This window comes from Botrytis sinoallii (genome assembly GCF_014898435.1).
Source record: "Botrytis sinoallii strain Bc 23 chromosome Unknown BSIN_007, whole genome shotgun sequence".
In the NCBI taxonomy this organism is placed as follows: domain Eukaryota; kingdom Fungi; phylum Ascomycota; class Leotiomycetes; order Helotiales; family Sclerotiniaceae; genus Botrytis; species Botrytis sinoallii.
The window spans coordinates 1356701-1379861 of NW_024066034.1; the positions used below are offsets into that span (position 1 = coordinate 1356701).

Genomic DNA, 23161 nt, shown 5'->3' on the forward strand with positions numbered 1-23161 from the left:
CGGGGGTTTTTCTTGTTCTTCCTTTTCCCGATAATAGAAGATGCCCTCTTAATAGAATCAATTAGAACATCAGGAATTCGGACTCCGCGATTTGTAAGGGAATCTGCATAATATTACTATCAGTATCTTAAAGATTAAGATAAATAAACAGTATTAAGACTATATTATAATAATTCATTTTTAAATCTTGTGATTTTGTTCTACAAGTCCTTAAAATCTTTAAAGATTAGCACTTATTCTTCCTGTAACGGAAAAGTGTGCATCGATATGCTACCCTCAAGAGTTAATGCCTTAATCGAGGAGTCGTTTCCAGACTATTTACCCTTTCTATATCTACCAGTATTTACATTAAAACTATAAGGATTATAATTATTGCTCTGTTGAGATTGATTGTTATCAACTAGAGGCACTTGATTAGTAAAAGGGGGAGAGCGATAGAGTCTTTTTGAAATAAATGAATTGGATATAATAGTGGTACTTGTAACTCTATATATTGGGGGTTTATTATCTTTTGTTGAATAGATTTATTCGGAATCAGCCCTTTTTCTATAAGTGATATCAAATATCCTTGATATATTCAAAAAGATATTATAGTTATAAGGTATTATTTGATCGGCCACCAAATAGTTATGCGATTATATAATAAGTTGTAGATAATGTGATACTTTGCCTTAAAAGAACTACAAGAGCAGGATACAATTTATTCTTAGAATCTATAATTACAGAATCGGGAGTAAAGCGCTTGTAGAGCGCTCTTATATACTAGCTATATATACGTGATCGTACACATGCGCAAACGCGCATGTGAGCGATCGCAGCTGCGATTGGGTGCGATCCGTGACAATAATCAATTCAGATAATTTGTATGCTATATCAATGAGATTGTTGATCGGCTTCTCGGTATTGGGAATGATTATATCCATAGGGGCTGCGATGAGGTTGATATTATTATTAATTTGTTAAATGAGATCTTTAAGTATAACGTTATTAAATATTTTTTCTAAAAGAATTGTCTGTAGACAATTTTTGATTTGATTATTATTGGAATCAGTATAAACAAGATAATCTTCTATCTTTCGGCTCAATGTATCAGAGCGAATTGTTTTATAATCAGAATGATATATAATATGAAAATTGAAGTCAGATAGGAATTCAGTTTATCTAGTTTGTCTTTAATTTAGTATCTTTATTGATATAAAGTACTTTAAATTCTTATAATCAGTAATAATTTCGAATAGCTTCTGGATTCTATATAATTTGGGTCTCCATTCTTCTAAAGACTTGATAATAACTAGTAATTCCTTATTGTAAATCTTGTAATTACATTTGGCTATATTATATTTCGAAAAGAAATATATAACTGGGTATAATTAGCTTTTATCATTATATTGAAAGAGTACTCCACTTGCAGCCTAGTCTGAAGTATTTGTTTCAATAATTGTGTAACAGTGGTGATCAAACATTGCAAGAATTGAAACGGAGGCAAAAGTATATTTTAGGTTTTCAAAGGTATTCTTTTAATCAGCAATTTAATTCTATATATTTTCTTTTTTCAATAAGCGATTTAAAAATTCTATGATTTTAGAAAAGTTACAAATAAAATATTAATAAAAATTAGCAAATCCTAAAAAGCATTAGAGATCTTTTAGTTTAATTAACAACTTCTATTCAAGAATAATCTTAACCTTATCGAAGTTTATTTTGATATTATTAAAAGTAATAATCAGGCCAAGATATTTTGTTCTTCTTATTTCGAATTTGTATTTATTAATATCAATTTATAATCCAATATCAATAAGTCTCTGAATGACTTTATAAATTTGCTTTTAATAATCTATAATATTTTTAGAATAAATTAAAATATTATTTAGATATACTATATAATTTTTATTTAAAAAATCAAAAAGAATATAATTAATATAGTTTTAAAACCAAAGCAGGAGTATTGTAAAGATCGAAAGGTATTATCAGAAATTCGAATAAGTTGAAATGAATTGTAAAAGCAGTCTTTTATTTATAATCTTCTATAATCCATAGTTTATTGAATATAACAATAATATTCAATTTGATATAAACTTTAATATAATATAAGGCATTGAAAGTTTCTTTAATTAATAATAACGGATAATAATTCTTAATAATAATATTATTTAATTTATAATAATCCTAATAAATTCGAATACCCTCCCTAGACTTTACAACTAAAAGAAATAAAATAACCAATTGGGAATGGGATTTGCGAATGAATCCTTTATTTAGATTATTATCAAGCCATTTACAAACAATTTGAAAGCTTGACTGGGAATATTGAATAATCTTTATTATACAAAGACTCTTTACCTAGTATAATTTTAATCTTATAATCCCAAAAGTATTATAATAAAAACTCATTAGTAAAAGAGAATAAGAATCTAATAAACAGATTATAAAGCCAGAGTAATAGTTTGCTTTAAATCTTTATTATAGATAATACAGGTCGATTAATCTTTTCCATAAATTTTTTGATATTGCTTTTTATAATACTATAATATAATTGAATAGAATTATTTGTTATTATACAATATAACTCATAAGCTTTATCTAATTCATTCCAGATTATTTTTGTGATATAAGCTTTCTGATCTTTATAGAATTGAATAAAGCTATTAGCTATAAGGAACTTTATATCATTCATTTTTTGTCAGATATTTTGTAAGATATCAATCAATTCCTCAAGGGCTTTTATAGCGATAGGGGGTTCAATGGGGGTAAAACGTTTTGGTTTTGTAATGATCTTTTATATATCCTAAAGCCTACAATAATCCGCACTAGGGCTAGTTTCAGGATCGGCCGGTTTGATATCATCTTGGCACAGGTCTCTGTTTTTCTATTGATTTGGTAAGTGTAGCAACGGTTTGAGTCGGGTGGTATTAGATTAGCAGAATTTATATTGTAAAGGTTTCTATCAATATTCTTCTTTATAGCTAGAGTTAAAGAATTGTATTCCAAAAATATCGATTAATTTTGGGATGAGAAGAAAGGAGTCTGGAGACTTTTGTCGATAATTTCTTCGGCAAAGGCACGATATGAGGTTGAGGTAGATTTCTTTGAAGTAGATTTCAAAATAGATTTCCTAATAAATATATATGATATTAGATTGAGTGCTGTATTTGCTGGGGTGGTATATTGTTACAATCAAGGATGATAGTTGCAGTAGAGTTAATTGAATAGTAATATTTGGAGTAATACATAAATATAAACTTAAGAATTATTGTTGTCCAATTAATGATAGGGTTATAACACTGAAGCCATAAAAAACCGAGGATTATAAAGTTCGTGTTGGAAAGATTAATAATATAGAATAAGCCAATTTCTTTATAATTATTAATCCATAAATCTAATAATACATATTGAAATAGAATATCAGAAGTCCTTCCGTCTACAAGTAACAGGTTGTAGGTAGTAGGGAGGGGATGTATAGGAATACTAAGCTTGGATATGAGGGTTTTTATCTATAAACTCATATCCCACGGCTTTACTATCTACTAAACCAATAAGTAGAATAATTATATTAAACATAAGGAAAATTTCCATTGAGATTTTAAGAGATTTGCTATTTATTGTTTTAAGATATAAAGGATTTCTAAATATAATTGATTTCTTAATTCATAAAGGCAACTTTCTATAAAGAATCTTGATTTACAATTATGAATCGAGGTTAGTTTTTAATATACTGTAACGATCCTGTCATATTAATGGATCGGCTAGGTTCTCATGTAATCCACAATCCTGTATATTACCACTTCCTTCCGAAGAGCTCTTCTAGCTCTTCACCTTAGTATTCTAAATAATACAATCGTCACATTATACTAAAGTCATATAAATTTTTTAAACTCTTGATTGCTTCTGCAAAGCTTTCTATTACTAACCTGCTTATCGAATACCTACTACCTTCCACACCCGCTCCCCCGATACAATCATTCGTATAACCTTTAATCAAAACCTTTTCCTAATTCCACTCCCATAGACTTCACCCACCGATAAACTAATATTTTACTATTATATCATTTAAATCTCCTTATGCTATTAATAATAAATCCGAAAATCCTAAACCTAACACATAAACTACAGGAACTAATCGATTCGAAATATCAATACACTCACATAATCAATACCACAACAAAACAGCTTATTCAATTAATCTATCAAACCAATCTACATTCTATCAACACTTTTGTCACTCCATCAATACTATCAACAAGAAATACATTTTAAGTGAATCTCCTTTCTTTCGCTTATTTTATCTTTCAACAATTCTCGAAACCTTCTTTTATTGATTTCAAAGCCTTTTTTGCAAAAACAATGAAATCGCAAAATATATATTTCCGCAAAGTGATTAATAATACTACGAATTATATTATAAGCAATATTAGAATTAGTATTGGAATTATAAACCAGATATTAATAATAATAGAGAATATAGATTATAATATAATTGGATTAGAGAACTATATTTAGAATACTATTAATATACTCGAGGGCGAGCTTTTCAGAAGGGGGGGGTAGTGTAACGATCCTGTCATATTAGTATTTATTTATTTATTTATTTATAGTGATTAACATCTAATATCTGACCTCCCAAAGGGTATTCTAGATATACTAAGAAGCGGGCCTACAGGCCGTTAGTGTTCCAGCTGCTTATAGTAATGTAATGTTAACTAATCAGAAGCTTGTTGCCTTTAATATTCCCCCGTTCAGTATTGCTTATGGCAATCCTGCGGCTGTTCTGTCTAAGGGTTTGTAGTTCTATTTCAGAGAGCCTTGTTTTGTATACCATCCAGGTATCGGCAGATAATCAAATCAATCGCTATCAATCAGGAGAGTACTCGGAATACTTATAGCTATTCAGTGTGGATCTTAGGTTGATTGAAGTGGAGAGTTTATCCTTGGGGTATTGGAGTAGATTGGAATTCGTGTAGTTTTGTGTAGTTTGAGTATATCCTAGTATAGAATCTGGATCTAGCGAGAAGATCAGTAAAGCTATATTGTATTTGCAGGATGCGGTTGATATATGCTATCACATCCCATTCGAATCGAAGTCGATTTGGTATAAGCAACCAATCGCTATGCATCTAATTATTGATTGAATATTAAAAGAAATACAATGAGCTTTTCTCAATCCCGCATATACAAATATTTGTGCTATTTTCATAATTGAATCTAATATAATAGGCTGCAAAGTCACTATATCCAATCCGCATTGCTATAAGTTTGTATAATACCCTGCAAGAAAGCTTAAGGCTTTCTAGCTTCGAGATATTATATATTGGTTTCTATGCATTGTATATTTCAGAGATCAGGCCCCTTTTTTCCTTTTATTATCTGTTCTCGGAGCGTCGATATTTGGCATGTAGGATAGAACAGGAGCTGTTGATTATGGGAAGGCAGGATAGGCTAGGATCAAGCGGCCCAGCCGTGCCCTGATCAACAAGGTGATCGGCTGCCTCGTTGCCCTCAATCTTAGTATACCTAGGGGACCATTTGATTACAATATTGTAATATTACATCGCTTGATGACACTTATAGTATATTCATTGAAAGGAGGCAGCGGCGCTTCCTCATATTCCCCAGATTACTGAGGTGCTATCAATACATAGCCATATTCGTCCCTGATAGAAGCAATCAATAATGCTCAGAAGGCATTCTAGTCCCTGCTACACGCTGATCGCCTCAATGTCAAAAACATATGACTATTTATATATACAGCTATAGCTGCTATCGATCTGTTGCTTGTTGTAATAGATTACAAAGCCATACCCTACGCGATAACCGTATTCATTGTATTGTTCAGACCTATCTGAAAATATAGAATAGTTTTCTTGGGGGATTAAATCCTATTATTCCTTGAATACTTTTGCGGCATTCTTTTTATCCATACCATTCATTGGATCGATATAGCACTCAGAAGAGAAGTGAGGCTATAAGAGTCTAGAACACTCAGTAACAGGAATCGCCCGTTCTATTCTTTGCAGTTTTGTATTGGGATCTTTCAGAGTATCTATACCTTATCCTCTCTTTCTAATATATAGCTTTAATTGATTTACAAGTAGATATTGTGCATCCACTGTTTGAAGCCAAAACACGAATCTCAGTCTGGCTTGCTCTAATATAACAATTTCAACTGGGAGACCAGCTTTTACAAGAAGTGTGGTCGTCGGGATTGTCTTGTAGACAGATAAAGCTCCCCGTACCACACTATAAATCGTCTTGCTAACTAGATCGATGTATTTCTTGATTCTGGTATTGATCAAAATATAGTCTGCATTTGGGTGTTATTTGTATAGCTCATCAAACTATACTTCAGAATCGAAAAGGGCAATAGGGAGTATACAGATAATAATCGCTTTTCACAAATAGGCTACAGATAGTCCATAGACTGTATAAGCTATTGATCGGATGTGGGATACAATACACATAGCTTTCGCGATATGTGTTTTGACATACTATAGGAATGTTAAGTATTAATCAAAAAAGATACCAAGCTAGTATAAGATCGATTATACTTTATTGATAAGCCCTAAAAAGATTAGCATAATAACTAGATCCCGATTTATCCTTATAATCGGATTTGCAATTTTATACTTCCTCGATATATAAAATAGCTCAAACTTTTCTAAAGCGAAAAAGACCTTATTCTAATCTCCCCATCATAAAATGTATCAAATGGTTTGGTAGAGTATATATATATTCGTGAATAGGTCCTTAGATGTATGATATATAGCTATATTATTAGCATATCCGAAACACTATACTCTATCTTGATTAAGAAGCTCAGTAAAATAGAGGGTATATAGAATAGGGGAAAGTGGCAATCCCTAGGGGGTACCACATGCGATCAGGAAATCCTGTATTGTAATCCCCTTAAGCCTTATACGCATATATCTCCCAGTCAGGAATGAATCAATAAGTTGCAAAAGCATTATAGGCCAACCCTGCTTCTTTATATATTGTAGGAGCTGTCTTTTAAGGAGTGTATTATAAACGTTTTATATATCTATTATTACTAGTGTGATCATTTTGCTAGTTGTTAAAGTAAGCTCAGTATTATAAGTAAAGACAGCTATAAGATCAATACCGGCTTTTTTCGGTAATGCTCTATAATACTGAGGGCTGATAATATTGTATCTTATAGCTATTTATACAATTTGATTAGCGATATACCTTTCTAGTCCTTTTCCAATATACAATATCAATGTAATCAGCCTTTACAATCTCGGGGATGTTCTGTTCTTCTTATTAATCTTAGGCAGTATAACTATTTCAACAAGTTTCCACTCATTAGGATAATAGTTGAGCTTAAGGCAGGCTACGAAAATCTCATGTATTATACTCTTCATACTAGGCCAGCATACCTTAAGGAAACAAACGGTTACCCGATCGACTTCAGATAATGTATTCCTAACTCCTATTACATATTTTTCTATTTCCTTTACGATAATCGTTCTTTTCTATAATAAGATTGTCTGACAGCCCTATTCCTATAAAGAGTCATGCTATAGATTATCCGATACTTTGAAATAATCGAATACTGTTATAAAGAGTGCTTCGGCTTTTTCCCTGATATCAATAATCTTCTAGCCTTCGATCACTAAAGGAGAGGCCTTGAGGCCTGCTTCTAGGGTCAGCTTATATCAGTTTATGACTTTGTATAGTTCCTAATCATTCTGTATATTGTTCAAGTGCTTAGTTCAATAGGCTCATTTCGATGCTCGCACGACCCTCTGTAGGTCCTGCTGGGTAATTGCTATTCTGTCAGCAGTTCCAGTTCTCCTGGTTTGTGTATATATTCAGTATACCTCCTTATACTTATTGATTTATTACGGGGATAATCGATAGGATTTACAGCCTTTCTGCCTTACAGCTATTACAAAGACACTCAATACACTTATAAATCTAGTAATCAGTCTATCGACATTGTAGGTAGATCGGAGATCCGGGTTCTGGAGGTTTGCTAAGTGATTGGCTATTATATCTACTAGACAGAGTAAATCTAAATCGTATATCCGGATGTGCATTTGCTTGTATTTAGAGATTCCTCTGTTCAAGATAGTAATGACTTGAGTGGCATGATCGAAGCTGCTGTATAGATTATCATCGATCACTATCATAGCAATGATCAGATTGGAAAAGGTTAGGTCCAGAACGTATCCCCTCGTATACGTAGGGGCATCAGGAGTCCCGATATACTCCATTCCCTGTTTGATAGTTTATTGTACAAGCATATCACTTTGATTAGCAATTGCTATTTCGGGTTCCTACAGATTATACTTAGCATTGAAGTCATTTTCGATAATTATATCAATCCCTAGGGCGATCTCTAGTTCAAGTATATATTCTATTATTAGCAGATCAAGTAGGGCGTAATAGATATTGAGAATCAAGTACCTGTTAATATTGATTCAAAGTAGGTTTCTGTTTTCGATTTGCTTTATTTGTTTGATCTTCAAATTGCCTTCTTTTTATATATAAATAATTACTTATGGCTTATACTCAGGGCTATCAGCTACTTCTTAGATATTAATTGGCTAATATCGGTTATATATAGTATGATTTTGGGTTGCCGAGTTATCGTACAATCAGGATTCTTGGACACAGATGATATCCATATCAGCCTCTTCAATAATCTATAAAAAGATAATATAATTGAAGTGTTCGCACTTTACATTTGTCTATACAATTGTAAACCCCCTTTCCCCTATTAAATTCACATTGATTGTACAATTTATACAAGGATAATAACAGTTTCATCAGTGTTTAATTCATTCCCCTTATTCATTTCAGAATCGGAAAGTGAAAAGACTTTTTCAATTATAATTGCTACATTATAGTTTACCCCTTTATTAACATAACGCAAAGAATTACAGCCCAGAATGTGAATCAGATTATTGGAGAAGCCCTCCCCTAATCAAGCCTGTTTGAATGATTAGTTCACCAATTGCTATTCGTTCTTATAAACAATAATGCAAACCCCCGATACAAGGGGTCTGGGGATAACCACTTGAAGCTGTTTGGCTAGTATTAAAGCAAATGCCTTTCTCTTACATATTTCCTGAATCTCTCTTCAATTAATGGTCCTGACTTCTCTTACTTGTTAATAGATAAGCCTGATCAGTTTTCTATTAACTGATCGTGGTACCGCTGGGCAGTTGCTATATATAGATCGGAAGGATTCTAGGCATTCTGTATATTGAGCATTGTTTTGGTATTACTTATAGATCTTTTTATCAATATATTTAGCAATCAATTTGCTGTACCTAAAACAACGAGCCGGGCAATAACACACATACAGGTTATAGTATAACTAGCACCCGTTGGAGTACTGTTGTGGTTGAGAGTATTACAATCTATCAAAGGGCTTCGAGTATTCACTAACATTAAATAACCAAAATGGTTTTACTATCTTCTTAAAACTAACAATCCAGTTGGCCTTTTTTATAAAAGGGTTCACCCTGTACTTAGAGACTCTGTATTATATTAGTTCCTCTCCTACCTATACCTTGATCTCTTCTCAAATAATTATATCTGAGAGTATTGTGAACGTACTCAGTGTATTGTGAAGAATCTAAAGTACAATATAGTTATACCAGATCTCTACAGCTTGAACATTATTCACACCAAATACGATGATTAGCTGTATACGATTTTCGTTTTGCAAAAGGTTCTTGCATTCCTCTAATATCTTGTATTCCAGGGTTCACCCCATCCTGTTGTAATAAAGTGAAAAGATCAGTTCGAGTCTTAATTTAGGAATTGTTTTTATAATCTTTAATCACAATTCGAAAGAGTTATTAGCAATTATCTATTACCCACTTCCCATCTTTATAAGGATTATACAATTGTTTTGCTTCCATTGTTCATACTCCTGTATTATCTCCATTGTTTTAAGCATACTCGCCTTAGTACTTTTCAATACCTGAGGCGCCCCCCCAGTCTTGAGTATATCAGTATAGGATTTAACAATTCCCTTTAGGATTGCTCTTATGATTAGTATAGGAATTCTTTGTATAGATCTGGCTTATCTTATAATCTTGATTATACTATCGATACATACAGATCTTAATATATCGGCATAGCTCAGTTCCATTTTGCTTAGAGTTTTAATACACATATCAATCGCGTTCGCAATCTTTAGGGTTACTTATCGCTTTCCGTTCTCCTTATAGAATTGATTGGTTATTGCTTTGTAGATAAACTATATATCGCCATCTCTACTCGCTTCAGTTATCGATATAGTCGTCATTGTTATCATTGGAACGATTGGATTGCAACCCGATGCGCTCGGCGGTGCGATAAATCGCTCACAACCGCACATTGACAGTATCATGGTATTATAAGATTGAATCGAGTCTATATATATATATCATGAAATTGATAAAAAAAAATGAATCTTTAAGTATAGTAGCTCAGCTTTTTCTTTATTCATTGAAATTATATTTGATATACTTAAAGATAGACTTGCTGTCATATTAGTAGATCGGCTAGGTTCTCACGTAATCCATAATCCTGTATATTACCATTTCCTTCCGAAGAGCTCTTCTAGTTCTTCACCTTAGTATTCTAAATAATACAATCGTTACATATACTTGATTGGGAAATTGAATTTCCGCTATCATCTAAATATATAAAGCCTTCGATAAATCCACCCAGATTTTTGCTATTAGTAAGGATTAGAGAGGTATATCGAAATAGTATTATAACAATCAGGAAACGATTAGTAGGTGGGAATGTATTCTAGTAAATAGGACTATAAGCGTTGTAATAGGGTTCGAGGTTGTAATAATAATCAGTAATAGGAAAACAATAAATATTCGGAGTGTATTAGTTTGTAGTAGAGGAACAATCAGAGTATTGTATAATTCCTGAATTGATATTATATTTTGTATTGTTGTATTGCTTTTCTTTATAATTAAATTTGATATGATTGGATTTTTTGTAATAAAGGTAGAGGTTAAGATTTAAATATTATTCTTTATTGTAATGTAATAAGGGTTGCTGGCCTTGGTGAATAGTATTCAGTTATATAGGATTTCTAAAGGAATTAGGTATAGATATTATAGTAATGATAGTAGGCTTTTTTTTATTAGATTTTTTTTGATTATTGAAATTAATATTTTGGTTTTTATATTGATTATCAAAATAAATCTTTTTCTTTAAATCATTATAGATATCTTGTTATTAGATTATTTATATATTGATATTGGTAGCAAAAAGTTTATTGGAATAATTAATTAAAATATTAATTAGTTTTTATAAGACTTTGAGTTTAAGATTGACAACTTATTATTTAATAATCTTTTTATATTTGATAGTGAGTTATTTAAATTCGATAATAAAATTATTAAATAGGGTTTTCTTCATTTTATATTTATTATAATTTATAGAAGCTTTGTGTAAAAGATTTAGAATCTGGTATTATTTGTTTAATTTATATTAGATATTTATTATAATGTATTATTTAGAGAGCTAAAGATTGGAATTATATATATTGTTTGTAATTATATCAAAATGTATCTAATTGTTTGTATAAGTAGAGTCAGAAAGTAGATTAACAAGAAATATGATTTTCTGAAATTTTGATTCATTTTTGTAATTTGTGATTAAGTAGTGATTGATTATATTATAAAAAATTATATATTAATCTTAATACTTTATGATATTTTGTTTATTATTATTAAACTTTTTGGAAATAATAAGATATTTGTAATAAAGTGAAGCTTGTAAATTATTATAAATAATAATCTTCAATATCTTAATTATGTTTTTCAATTCGATAATCTTTAATTGAATATCAATGACTTGAATTTGAGTAATAATAATTTGGGTTTGTAATGAGTTTATAATCGATTTAATTGATTCAAATACAGTTTGAGTAGTAGTGAAGTGTATAGTATTTAGATTATTGAATAGATCTATAAAGAAAGAGATATCGGTTTTGGTAGAATTGAAAATGTAATTCAAAAAAAGGAATTATAGAGGTAAACTAGATATAGGCGTTTCTAGTGTAAATACTTGTTTATTTATCTTTGACGTTTTTTGAGATTCAAAATATTGGTAATAAAGTATACAATGGATTAATGATAGATATGATCAGTATTGTGACGATCCTGTCATATTAGTGGATCGGCTAGATCCTCACATGATCCACAATCCTATATATTACTACTTCCTTCCAAAAAGCTCTTCTAGCTTTTCACCTTAGTATTCTAAATAATACAATCGTTATATTATATTAAAATTATATAAATTTTTTAAGCTCTTGATTACTCCTGCAAAGCTTTCTATTGCTAGCCTGCTTACTAAATACCTATTACCTTCCATACTTACTCCCCCGATACAACCATTTATACAATCTCTAATCAAGACCTTTTCCTAGCTCCGTTTCTGCGGACCTCACCCATCGACAAACTGATATTTTATTATTATATCATTTAGAATCTTCTTATTTTATCAACAATAAATCTGAAAATCCTAAACCTAATACACAAACTACAGGAACTAATCAATTCGAAATATCAATATACTCATACAATCAATATTATAACAAAACAGCTTATTCAATTGATTTATCAAACCAATTTGTATTCCACCAATACTTCCATTGCTTTATCAATATTACTGATAAGAAATACATTTCAAACAGATCTCCTTTCTTTTGCTTATTTTATTTTTCAATAATTCTCAAAACCTTTTCTTATTGATTTTAAAGCCTTTCTTACAAAAACAATGAAACCGCAAAACGTATACTTCCGCAAAGCAATCGATAACACTATGAATTATATTATAAACAACATTAAAACTAATATTAAAACTATAAATCAGATATTAATAGTAATAGAGAATATAGATTATAATATAGTTAGATTGGAAAACCGTATTTAGAATACTATTAATATACTTGAGGGCAAGCTTTTCAGAAGGGGGGGGGTAGTATAACGATCCTGTTATATTAGTGGATCGGCTAGGTCCTTATGTGATCCACAATCCTGTATATTACCACTTCCTTCCGAAGAGCTCTTCTAGCTCTTCACCTTAGTATTCTAAATGATGCAATCGTCACAAGTATAATCGGGATAAGATGTTAATAGGATTTTGGAAATAAAATGGGAAATAAAGCTATAATAGTTTATTTGATAATAATACAAATTGTTATAATACAGGTAAAGACTTATATTGTATTATAAAGGTAGAAGAGCTATGGAAGAGTGAAGCCCTACTTATAGGAAATAGGGCGCGCTAGTATTCTGTATTTGAGGCACAAAGGCAATTACAGATCATGTAGTTGGCGCTGTGACAGGCCATATCAGTAAGTCGGCCATCATTTTTACATACAAAATACGTCTGTGCACAACCGTGCACTTTCTTTATTTATTGATATAATTTTCTAAAAATCTAATATTAAATATTTGATTATATATAGATTATAAAAATCTAATTAGTTTCAATAAATTAGAATTTTTAAAATAGTTATTATAAAAAAAAGCTTTTTTGTAACGAAAATCATGACAATTTTGATTTTTTTTGAAATCGAAAAGAATTATTTGAAAAAAAAAATTATTACTTTGAATAACTGATTTTTTATTATTATTTAATATTCTTTTCTTTTTCAAAAATAATGATTGATAATTAAAATATGAATATTGAAAAAGGCTGATTTTATATGTATTTTAAAGTGGCCGACCCACTGATATGGCCGAGCCACTGTTAAACCACGTTAATATCACCCCCGTTATGATTCATCTATCTGATATCTACCCACCTACCTACCTCCCTCTCATTTCTTGATCTCAATACAAACAAACACTATGAATATCATATATCATATACACCTACCTATTCCATGCTATACTATACTGAATATCAATAAATATGATATAGCAAGAAATAGATGGATAGATAGATAGGCGAGATGATAGGCTGGTAGATAATCTTATAGTATTAATATTAATACATATATATTTCAAATATCTATTTATTTGTATAAATAGATAGATAGATAGATAGATACTCATCTGGTTTATTCTTCAATCATTCTTCAATCACTGGTCCGTACATACTAGGTATCTACACACCTACTTAGCATGCAAATGACGTCTCTTTCCATTTCAAATTGCATTCCCATTCCCAATTCCATTTCAAATTCCATTTCCCAAATCGATATTCCATACTCAATACCCAATACCCAATACTCAACACCCAATACTCAATACCCAATACAAAACAATCATCCATAAACTAATATCCATCCATCTCCATTACCAAACCGCCCCCTCATCTCCTCATCTCAACCCAACTCAACTTCTAGATCTCTTTGCCTCACTCTCAGAATACTATACTTTCCCGCATTTCTTTCTCTCTTCTCAAGTATCCATCCATCCATCCATCCATCCATCCATCCATCCATCCATCCATCCATCCATCCATCCATCCATCCATCCATCCATCCATCCATCCATCCATCCATCCATCCATCCATCCACCCATACATACCCCAAGATACCCACCCTGCCTCCCCCGGAAACCCCATTACCATCACGTAATAAAATAGCGTAAGACAAACGTTCTAAGATCCATTGTCTAGGGGGGTTTAAAATTACTCTGGTTATTCTTCATTAAATGCTTATACATATATACCTACCTACACATATAAATTCAAAGAGACCAAGTTGTTTTGTTTTGTTATGTCATGTATTGTTCCGAGTTTCGTTTCATTTTCCCGTGTTGCGTTATTCATCCATCGATATTCCTCCTCGTATCATCACTTCCACTTCCGATCCTCACCAAAATGGAGAACCCAATTGAATTCCATCATCAAATTCACATATTCAAATACAATCACATGCTTCCAAAAATTCATTACAAATAATTTAATATCATTTGATCTCAATTTCCTCATCATTGTCTGCTACGGTACATACAAATCAGATTCCGAATCGAGATTTAAAAAAAGGAACACCACACAAGAAAAAAAGCCCTCACTCCTCCCTCCCGTAACCAACTTTTTCACCATCCATTCAATGGTCAATAAATACAAAAAGTCAGAAACTACACGCAAAAGTTGCATGTATAGTCACTGTACAGATGTATGCCGTAAGTAAACCTCAGTTTCATACATCAAAGAAAAAAACATTGAAGAAAAAGAAAAAAATGTGGTATCTCGAGTGAGTTGCTAGCTTTCTTGGGTTGGAAAAAAATAAACATTGAATTTGATATCATGGCGAAGAAGTAGGTCAAACAGAAAGGAAAATAAAATTACGGATCATTAATCATGATTGATCAAGACCATGTCTATGCGAAGTCGCTGTACGCCCAAAAAGACGAAAGACGAAAGACAAAGAAGGCTAAACACTGAAGCTAATTATCAAAGTTGATAATTTAAGCTTCCATGTCTTGAGCGGAATGTCTAGCTTCCTTCTCATGATGAGGAGAAGGAGTGGTAGCGGTATCGCGACCAGAGTATCTGCTTCCAGTCTCGGATGTATCGTTTAAGACCTCACGAGTAAGCTCAACGTAATCGTAAGCGAACTCACCGATCTCAGCATCATCGATACCAAGAATTTCAGCTTCTTCGGTAGCGCGGAGGGAGAGACCTGGGATGAGGTTCATGATGAAGAGAATAATGCACGTTCCGACAAAGGAGTAAACACCACCGGAAACAGAATCGGCAAGTTGGTATCCGAGTTGGACCCAGTTTCGGTTAAGCCATCCACCTGGAATCTCGGTAAAACCATCAAGATGAGCTATGTAATCAGCAGCAAAGAAAGCAGTGAGGATATTTCCGATGAGTCCACCAACGGCGTGTTCGGCGAAGATATCGAGAGCATCATCGACACCGAGGACGAACTTGAGTTTGGTAGCATAATTGGCACCGGCAGCTCCGACAACGCCATAGATGATGGAAGCCCAAGCAGGAACGAAACCAGATCCTGGAGTGATAGCGACGAGACCAGCAATAACACCCGAGCAGAAACCGACGGTAGACCATTTCCGCTCAAGACGGTAATCGAGGACACACCATGTGATACCACCAACACAGGCAGCCAAGTTGGTAACGACTGCGGCCATAACAGCACGCATGTTAGCTGCAAGAGCGGAACTAAAAAAAAAAATACAAGTGTTAGTTCTTTGTCTAAAAAGTTTATTCTTCTTCAAGTCATGTGCAATGAAACTTCAAGTAAAGTTGCATGTTTCATCACACAAGATGTGAGTAGCAAAAAAGGTTGGATCAAACATACCCAGCATTGAAACCAAACCATCCAACCCATAGGAAAACGGTTCCAATAACAATGTGTGTAACGTTGTGCGGGCGGTAATTCAATTCGTGAGTACCATGTCCACGACGTTTGCCCAACATGATACTGTATGCGAGAGCTGCGCAACCCGAAGAAATATGCACAGGAGTTCCACCAGCAAAGTCGAGACCACCCATCTTGAAAACCCATCCAGAAGCGTTCCAGGTCCAGCAAGCAATTGGATCGTAGATGATGGTTGACCAAACGAACATGAAAACAATGGTTGGAAGCATGCGACCACGTTCTGCGACGGCACCAACTGCGAGAGCTACCGTGATGGCGGCGAACATACCCTGGTAGACGGCGAACATGAGATCGGGAATTTTGGTGGAACCAACAGATGGTGCTCCAAGGACATTTCGGAAGCCGACTATTCGAATCGAGTGGTTAGTCTTTACTGTGATACCATGTTCTAGAAGGTGTACTCACTATTTTCCAGATCACCGATATATTTTCCAGCGCTGTGAGAGAAGGCGAGAGAGTAACCCCAGAAGAACCATTGGAAAGAAACTACTGCGGTAGCCATGATTGAAAGCCAAATCAATGATAAGGCAGACTTTCTACGAGCCAGACCGGAATAGAAGAAACTGTGAAGATGAAAAGATTAGTCTGTGGTACAGGCATGCATCTTTTGGAAGTACATACCCGACACCAGGAATCATGAGCAAGACCAAAGCAGTGGAAGTGATCATCCAAGCAATGTCACCAGCCTGTTACACTTGGTTAGTTTTGAGGTTTCATTTGCGGAGTTTTGTATACATAGACTTACATCATAAAAGATGTTGAGATCCTCAGTCAATGAATCACCCCCCGCCGCATTTGTCCCATTGTATTCAACAACCATCTTGAATACGCTTGACCTCAGTCCAAAATTGATAACTCTACTTGAGCAAGTGAGGTGTAGTTGTCTTCAGATCTGACTAATAGATCATCAAAGAAGAGAGGGATTGGTTGTCGTAGCTAGCAAAGAAGCTCACAGATCGAAAGGTTATGGAGGTGAGAGGAAGTCGGGGTGCAAAAGGAAGAAGAGGAATGTTGTAGATAGTAAAGAGTATTATACCAAGATGGCCGAAGTCGGATAAGGTACTAGGCTCTGAATAGGGCTGCGAGGATTCAATGGAAAGATAACGGGCGAAGTCGGCAAAGAATTATAATTATATAAAGAGATTATGGTGAAGAGTTGCAAAGGTGAGAGAGGCTTGTGTTGGACCTTGTTGGTGAATTTTGGTTCGTTATCTAGGTAGTCGGGTATGTCCAACGTGTGTGAAGGAAGCTTTGGGTGAATGTGAGAGATGAGTGAAGATGGGACAAAATGAGTGAGGAGTGATATTGATTAATCACTGATCACACTCAAGTTACCTTTTTTTTCTTCTTTTCTTTCGACACCACTGGAGGGAAGTACCGCAACGGAAAAAAGGAAGAAGATGAGGAGGAGGGGGAAGGGAAATAGTTTTATGGATTCCAATCACATCCAATCCAATCCAATCCAACCCAATCCAATCCAATCAAAGAAAGGTTCAATTTGCAGGCAAAGTAATAATAAAGCTACCCAGGTATCACAGCCCAGACAAAGCTACTAGTATCCCATGTCATGCCATGCTTACATTCAACCTTATCCGAAGCTGGAGCCTGTACGTGCAGATGAGAAGATGTAGAGGTGTATCATGACAAGGAACCCGTTATGTTGCTCCAAAGAAGGATCCATGATTCCACTAAAAGAAAGGAAGAAAAAGATGACTCGATGCTGCGATTTAAAATAGCCATCTGATTCGTCTTTTTTCTTTTGCATCGCTCGTACCTGGTCATTGATATTATTATTATATTATTACGACGTACCTCGAGAGTCCACACAAGGACCAATGGTTGATCTGTTGATTTGGGTCATCGTCAGAAAAGTTCCTTATCCTCTTTGGGCTCCAGTAACATGTGAAAAGAGGGAAGAAGATGGGAGAAGATATCGGCAGCTTGCCCCATTCAGCTGGCCCATTGCTATATCTGGATGGTGATTCCGATATTGAGGAGCGTTTGTTGAAACTTAATATGAGAAATTCGGACATTATTTCTTCTTATCATATTGATCTTGGAATCTCTTCTTACTTTGTTCCATCAGTCACCCGTCGCTATCTCTCTACCTCTACCTCTACCTCTACCTCTATCGAAAGAGAAGAAAGAAAAGACGGATTCCTTGGCCCATTCCTTCTTCAATCCGTGTGCAGTATCCATTTTCCGCCTATCCTTCTTCCACACACACACATACATACACTTCCTGTAGCTACGGAATATACAAAGATAAAAGATAGACAGGGGTTAAATGATCCTGTCTTGACCTATCAAAAAGCATGTATCCAATGCAGGGGTTGATCAAGGTAGTTCCTTATCCGGTTAGCACGAGATAAGAAGATCCGACGGTGGTATTCCATGTGATTGGTGGTCTTTGGTGTTCCCCACGTGAAAGGGCTCTGAACTCTCTTCTAACTTTCTACATTGGATTAGTTCCCGAAGTCCCGAGGTCAGCAAAGAAGCTTTCATGGGTGGCTCGCCAAGGTATAGTGGAAAAGAAAGTATCAGCCTTGAAAGAAATGTGCCAATATCTTTAATATCTTTAATCTGTAGCACTGCTAGGTAGGTCTTCAGGGCCATGGAAATTTAACACGGAGTACACCCAGTACCTACCTATCTATCCTCGAGCCTCCTCTCAAGAGATGGAATGGATGCATGCAAACATTGATTTGTGGATGAATGGGGAAGGCTTGTGGAGGATTGACGGATTGACGGATTGACGGATTGACCGATTTCCAGATTTCCAGATTCACAAATCTACCTGACACTCGTTTTTGTTGCTTTATGGAAAAACTGGAGTATAGAGTTGGGACTACCTATGAAGAGGACCAAAATGCCGATCGAAGGTTTAACTCAGCAAATGGGGTATAATTCATTCCGTCAATTTTGCCCAGATGATTTTTGCTTTCTCATGTTGTATCACTACCAATACCCATACCACTACTATTACTCCTCCTATTCCTCCTCCTATTCCTCCTCCTATTCCGACTAACAATACCAATGTAATCTTAATATACGACACACTTTCGAGTACTACCTAGGTATGTAGCATTCCTTAAAGTCACAGCCTTGTGGTTCCACGGCAGATGGAAGCGAGGCTCACTGTATTTTGTAGGAGCCGTATAGCATTTTATTGTAAGATCTTACGGGGACGACGCCAAAAGTACAAACAAAGTATGTTATGTTATACAGGAGAGAGTCAGGAGTCAGCTATTCAATGATAGCATTAAAATCACCATCTTCCTATGTATTACTATTCCTACCTACATTGCTCAATATCATTTACCATATCAGCATCCTTCTCCTCATTTTCCCTTTCTACTTTCCATGACATGATGAAAGAGATAACATGACGCTTTGTATTCATTCTTCTTATCGTAACGAACGAGCGGGCGAAGAATCTGGCGAGATGAGAAGTGTGCGTAATTCTCACATCCATTCTCACATCCATTCTCACATTGCGCCGTCTTTCTCCATTGGGTCTGGTTCGGCCGACATCTATAAATGACAAGTGTAGAGTGGGGCTCTTTGGGTTCGAAAATCAATGGATTTCGACTAGGGGTCTGGGTAAGGTGGGTAATTTTATCAGTGGATCCGGTTGGTTGATCCAAGGCTTGTTAACAATCTAAATCAAAAGTCAATACCCAATACAGCACAGACAACAGATCTAGTACCTCCAGCTACCTACGGAATACCTACCTGAGGAGGCACATATGGAAACCATGATGCTGATGATGGCGATCGGATTGGATTGGATCGGATCTCATTTCTCCTCAAAACTTACCAAAACGGTCGCTTTCTAGAAGATCGATGATTCCTTGTTTGGAATCCCATTGCATGCATCTATCAACACTCCACGGCGCTTGTGAATAACGTCGTGATTAGATCATCTTAGACATTTCATCTACACGATCTCAAACATTGAAAAGCTACGCCAGAATCATTCTAGTCGAGGAGTATCTCTTTGGAAGCTTTGGAAGGGAAGACCTAAGAGACCCTCGCACATGAAGATATTGGACCAGAATGGTAGGTAAAGCTTGATGGTACAATTTAGACGTACCATTCAATCGTTCGTCCATCTATCCATTCATCCACCCACCCATCCATTCATTCATTCATCATCATCACTTCCAAGAGACGTTAAAATTTGGACCGGTTCAATTCATCTATCAAATCGATAGCTGAAACGTGTGAAAAGTAACTCTGCCTCCTTGGCGCATCATTTCCTCGGTGTATTCTCCCGAATTATAAACATCGCACCACATGTATCTGCATATACATACGAATACATACCCTACGTGCGAATACTACATACTACATCGAGGGACGATCAAATTTTCAAACAATATCCACTACGGATCATCAACAATGAACCATCAACCTTAAACGAACGGGAACTTTTACATCACAAAGGTACTAGTTTCAAGACACTGGATGATTCTATACTTGAAAGAAAAAAAAACATTCTACGCCTCTTACGCATGGGCAATTCCCCTGAAACAGTTGAACTAAACTTTAGTGGTTCGATTCACTTGAAACTAAAGCTATTAACATGCCATTCATTCATCCATTTGCCTTTGTATCCGCTCCCTAACCATCCATTCCGAACTGAATGATTTTAAAACGGCCGGGGTCCTTCCATTTGGGAATCTTTGAGCCGCTCTACCAACCAGCCTTGGGGAAATATTTGACCGAGATAAGAGTACTTGAACTGTGTAATACTCCGAATATCTCTGACCGAAAAATATCGAGTCACAAAATCTTTGAGCGTGTCCTTTCAAGTGATAGTTCAAAAGCTTCAGCCAGAAAGAAGTGTCAACCCCACAAGATCTCATGAATTAACACGAGATTCATCGCGCATGTGTAGGTAAGGGTTTAGTGTTAAGGTATCGCCAAGGAGCTTCTTACCGTACGCCCATAAGCAAGCCAGCTGCCATGATTTGCTTGAATATGAGTGGTCTTATTGTTGTACAAACTCATTGATTCCATGAAATTTTTAGAAAGTAGATGAGTACTTTTGAGTTTGGTGTCACGCCACAATGGTACAAGGCTTAAACGAAATATCAGCTCAGAGTTTTATCTACAATCTTATATTTGTTGTTTTTATTTTGTTATTATTATTGTAATCGATACTCACCAATAACCCTTCTTTGATTGTCTTTCATTGGATCAAGTGCTCCAATTCTTAGAGTTGATCCGAGAAGTTAATGGGGTGAATGAATGGTTTACTCTACTGCTCACCTCTTTTCTCCATCTCTAAAATGCTTGCCTTGTCTACGCTGTGAAATTTCATCAGATCATATCACAATCTGTGTCTTTCTCTTGAAGATTACTTCCTTTTGTTTTCCTTCATCAGGTTCCACTGCACATGTTGAGACGAAGACTTAGATACCTTGTGATCTCACCCCTCACCACGCCACACGTGATACAGAACTCCATCCTGTGTATCTCTGTGACCAAGCCCTAGGAATCAAAAGGCTGATTGCGTTTGGCTCATGTCCAGAAATTGGTTGATTTTGGCTTGGCTTTTTGTTCATATGATCTCATTATGTGTGTCAATCAGATATTCATTCGCTTTTTCACTCTATCTCACCGTTACAAGATCTTGTGTGGCGATGCTATTCTTGGGTATAATGTTACAATGTGACCATCAATTTGATTTTGTACCTTCTTACTCTCCCTTTGAATGAATTCTTCTTCCTAGATGTTGAGTGCTAGTATGTGATTTAAAAAAAAATACTTCTACAGTTTCCTCGCTCTTCGCTTCGATTTATTAGTCTTTGAAGTTGAAGAAGGACATTTGCTGTTGATAACGCGCATACACGAAAGATATGGAGCAGATGGACCCATTGTCTTGTACATCGACAAATTATAAATACACTATCGTTAATCATCAATCAGTATGTAACATGCGTATACTACATTGAATTTTTACATTGTCGAAAAAATCATCGAAGCTCCTGTGAACCCTTTTGTTAAAGTTCTCGAGTGTGTACTTTATTTCTCAATATTTCCATGCTCCTATTCGTTATTAACAATGAGTCGACTCTCAAAGCAACGGCAGTCCCCTCAATAATCGCCTCTACTCCCTCGACAGCACCTTCGGAGCCGCTCTCAAAGGGATTGATTTCTTCACACGCTTCACGGATACTTTCCAATTCTCCCGTGTCCCCATTGGCCGCCTGGAACGCATCTTGGAGATCTCAATATTCGCATCTGCAGGACGATTAGCTGGAGTACGCAATAGCAAAAGGAAAAGAAAAAAGACTTCCTCGACATTGGAGTAGAATCGTGTATAGATATCCACATCATTGTCCCCCGTTTTCGTACATCTCTAATCGGTAATGACGCCACAGCATCCGCGCACATTATCGAAAAAGCCTTTCCGCAATCCGCCATGGGATAAGATTCGCTGTTTGGCGTGCCCCATATGGGAGATGGACGGTCCATTTCCAATCTACAGGCGGACACGTGATGGACTTTCCACTCAAGTTCGGCGCGACGCCCTCGCATGCAGAGTCTTAGACTGTAGCATTGTATATTGTGGCTGTGGGGGTAGGGACCTGCGTGAGCGTCGAAACGATCGTCGTGGTGCGGTGCTTCTGGCACGGATGATGAATTTCACGCCGCCGATCTGTTCGAGTGCTGAGGAGCCGCAGATGACTACGTCGCTATTTAAATGGTGGTGATATGTAAAATTTCTAGCACTCACTATGATATTCCAAGTTAGTACTGCTTATAGACAACCTTGTATTTGAGAATGTTCCCGTTTC

The 23161-nt window shown here is 35.2% G+C and overlaps 2 protein-coding genes across 2 annotated transcripts; both read right to left on the bottom strand.

The window, feature by feature from the left end:
• Positions 1–14723: 14723 nt before the first annotated feature.
• EAF02_004829 (uncharacterized protein) lies at positions 14724–17880 on the bottom strand. Its single transcript, XM_038900877.1, has 5 exons — positions 17098–17880; positions 16974–17038; positions 16758–16915; positions 16272–16698; positions 14724–16132 (listed from the first exon to the last, which is right to left on the bottom strand). Exons 1-5 carry the CDS (start codon positions 17170–17172, stop codon positions 15412–15414), a joined length of 1446 nt encoding a protein of 481 aa, XP_038759389.1. The 5' UTR covers positions 17173–17880; the 3' UTR covers positions 14724–15411.
• Positions 17881–22363: 4483 nt separating this feature from the next.
• On the bottom strand, positions 22364–22838 carry EAF02_004830 (uncharacterized protein; the record flags this gene model as incomplete). Its single annotated transcript, XM_038900878.1, has 2 exons — positions 22364–22570; positions 22719–22838. The coding sequence occupies 2 exons, from the start codon at positions 22836–22838 to the stop codon at positions 22364–22366; spliced, it is 327 nt and encodes a 108-aa protein (XP_038759390.1).
• Positions 22839–23161: the final 323 nt, after the last annotated feature.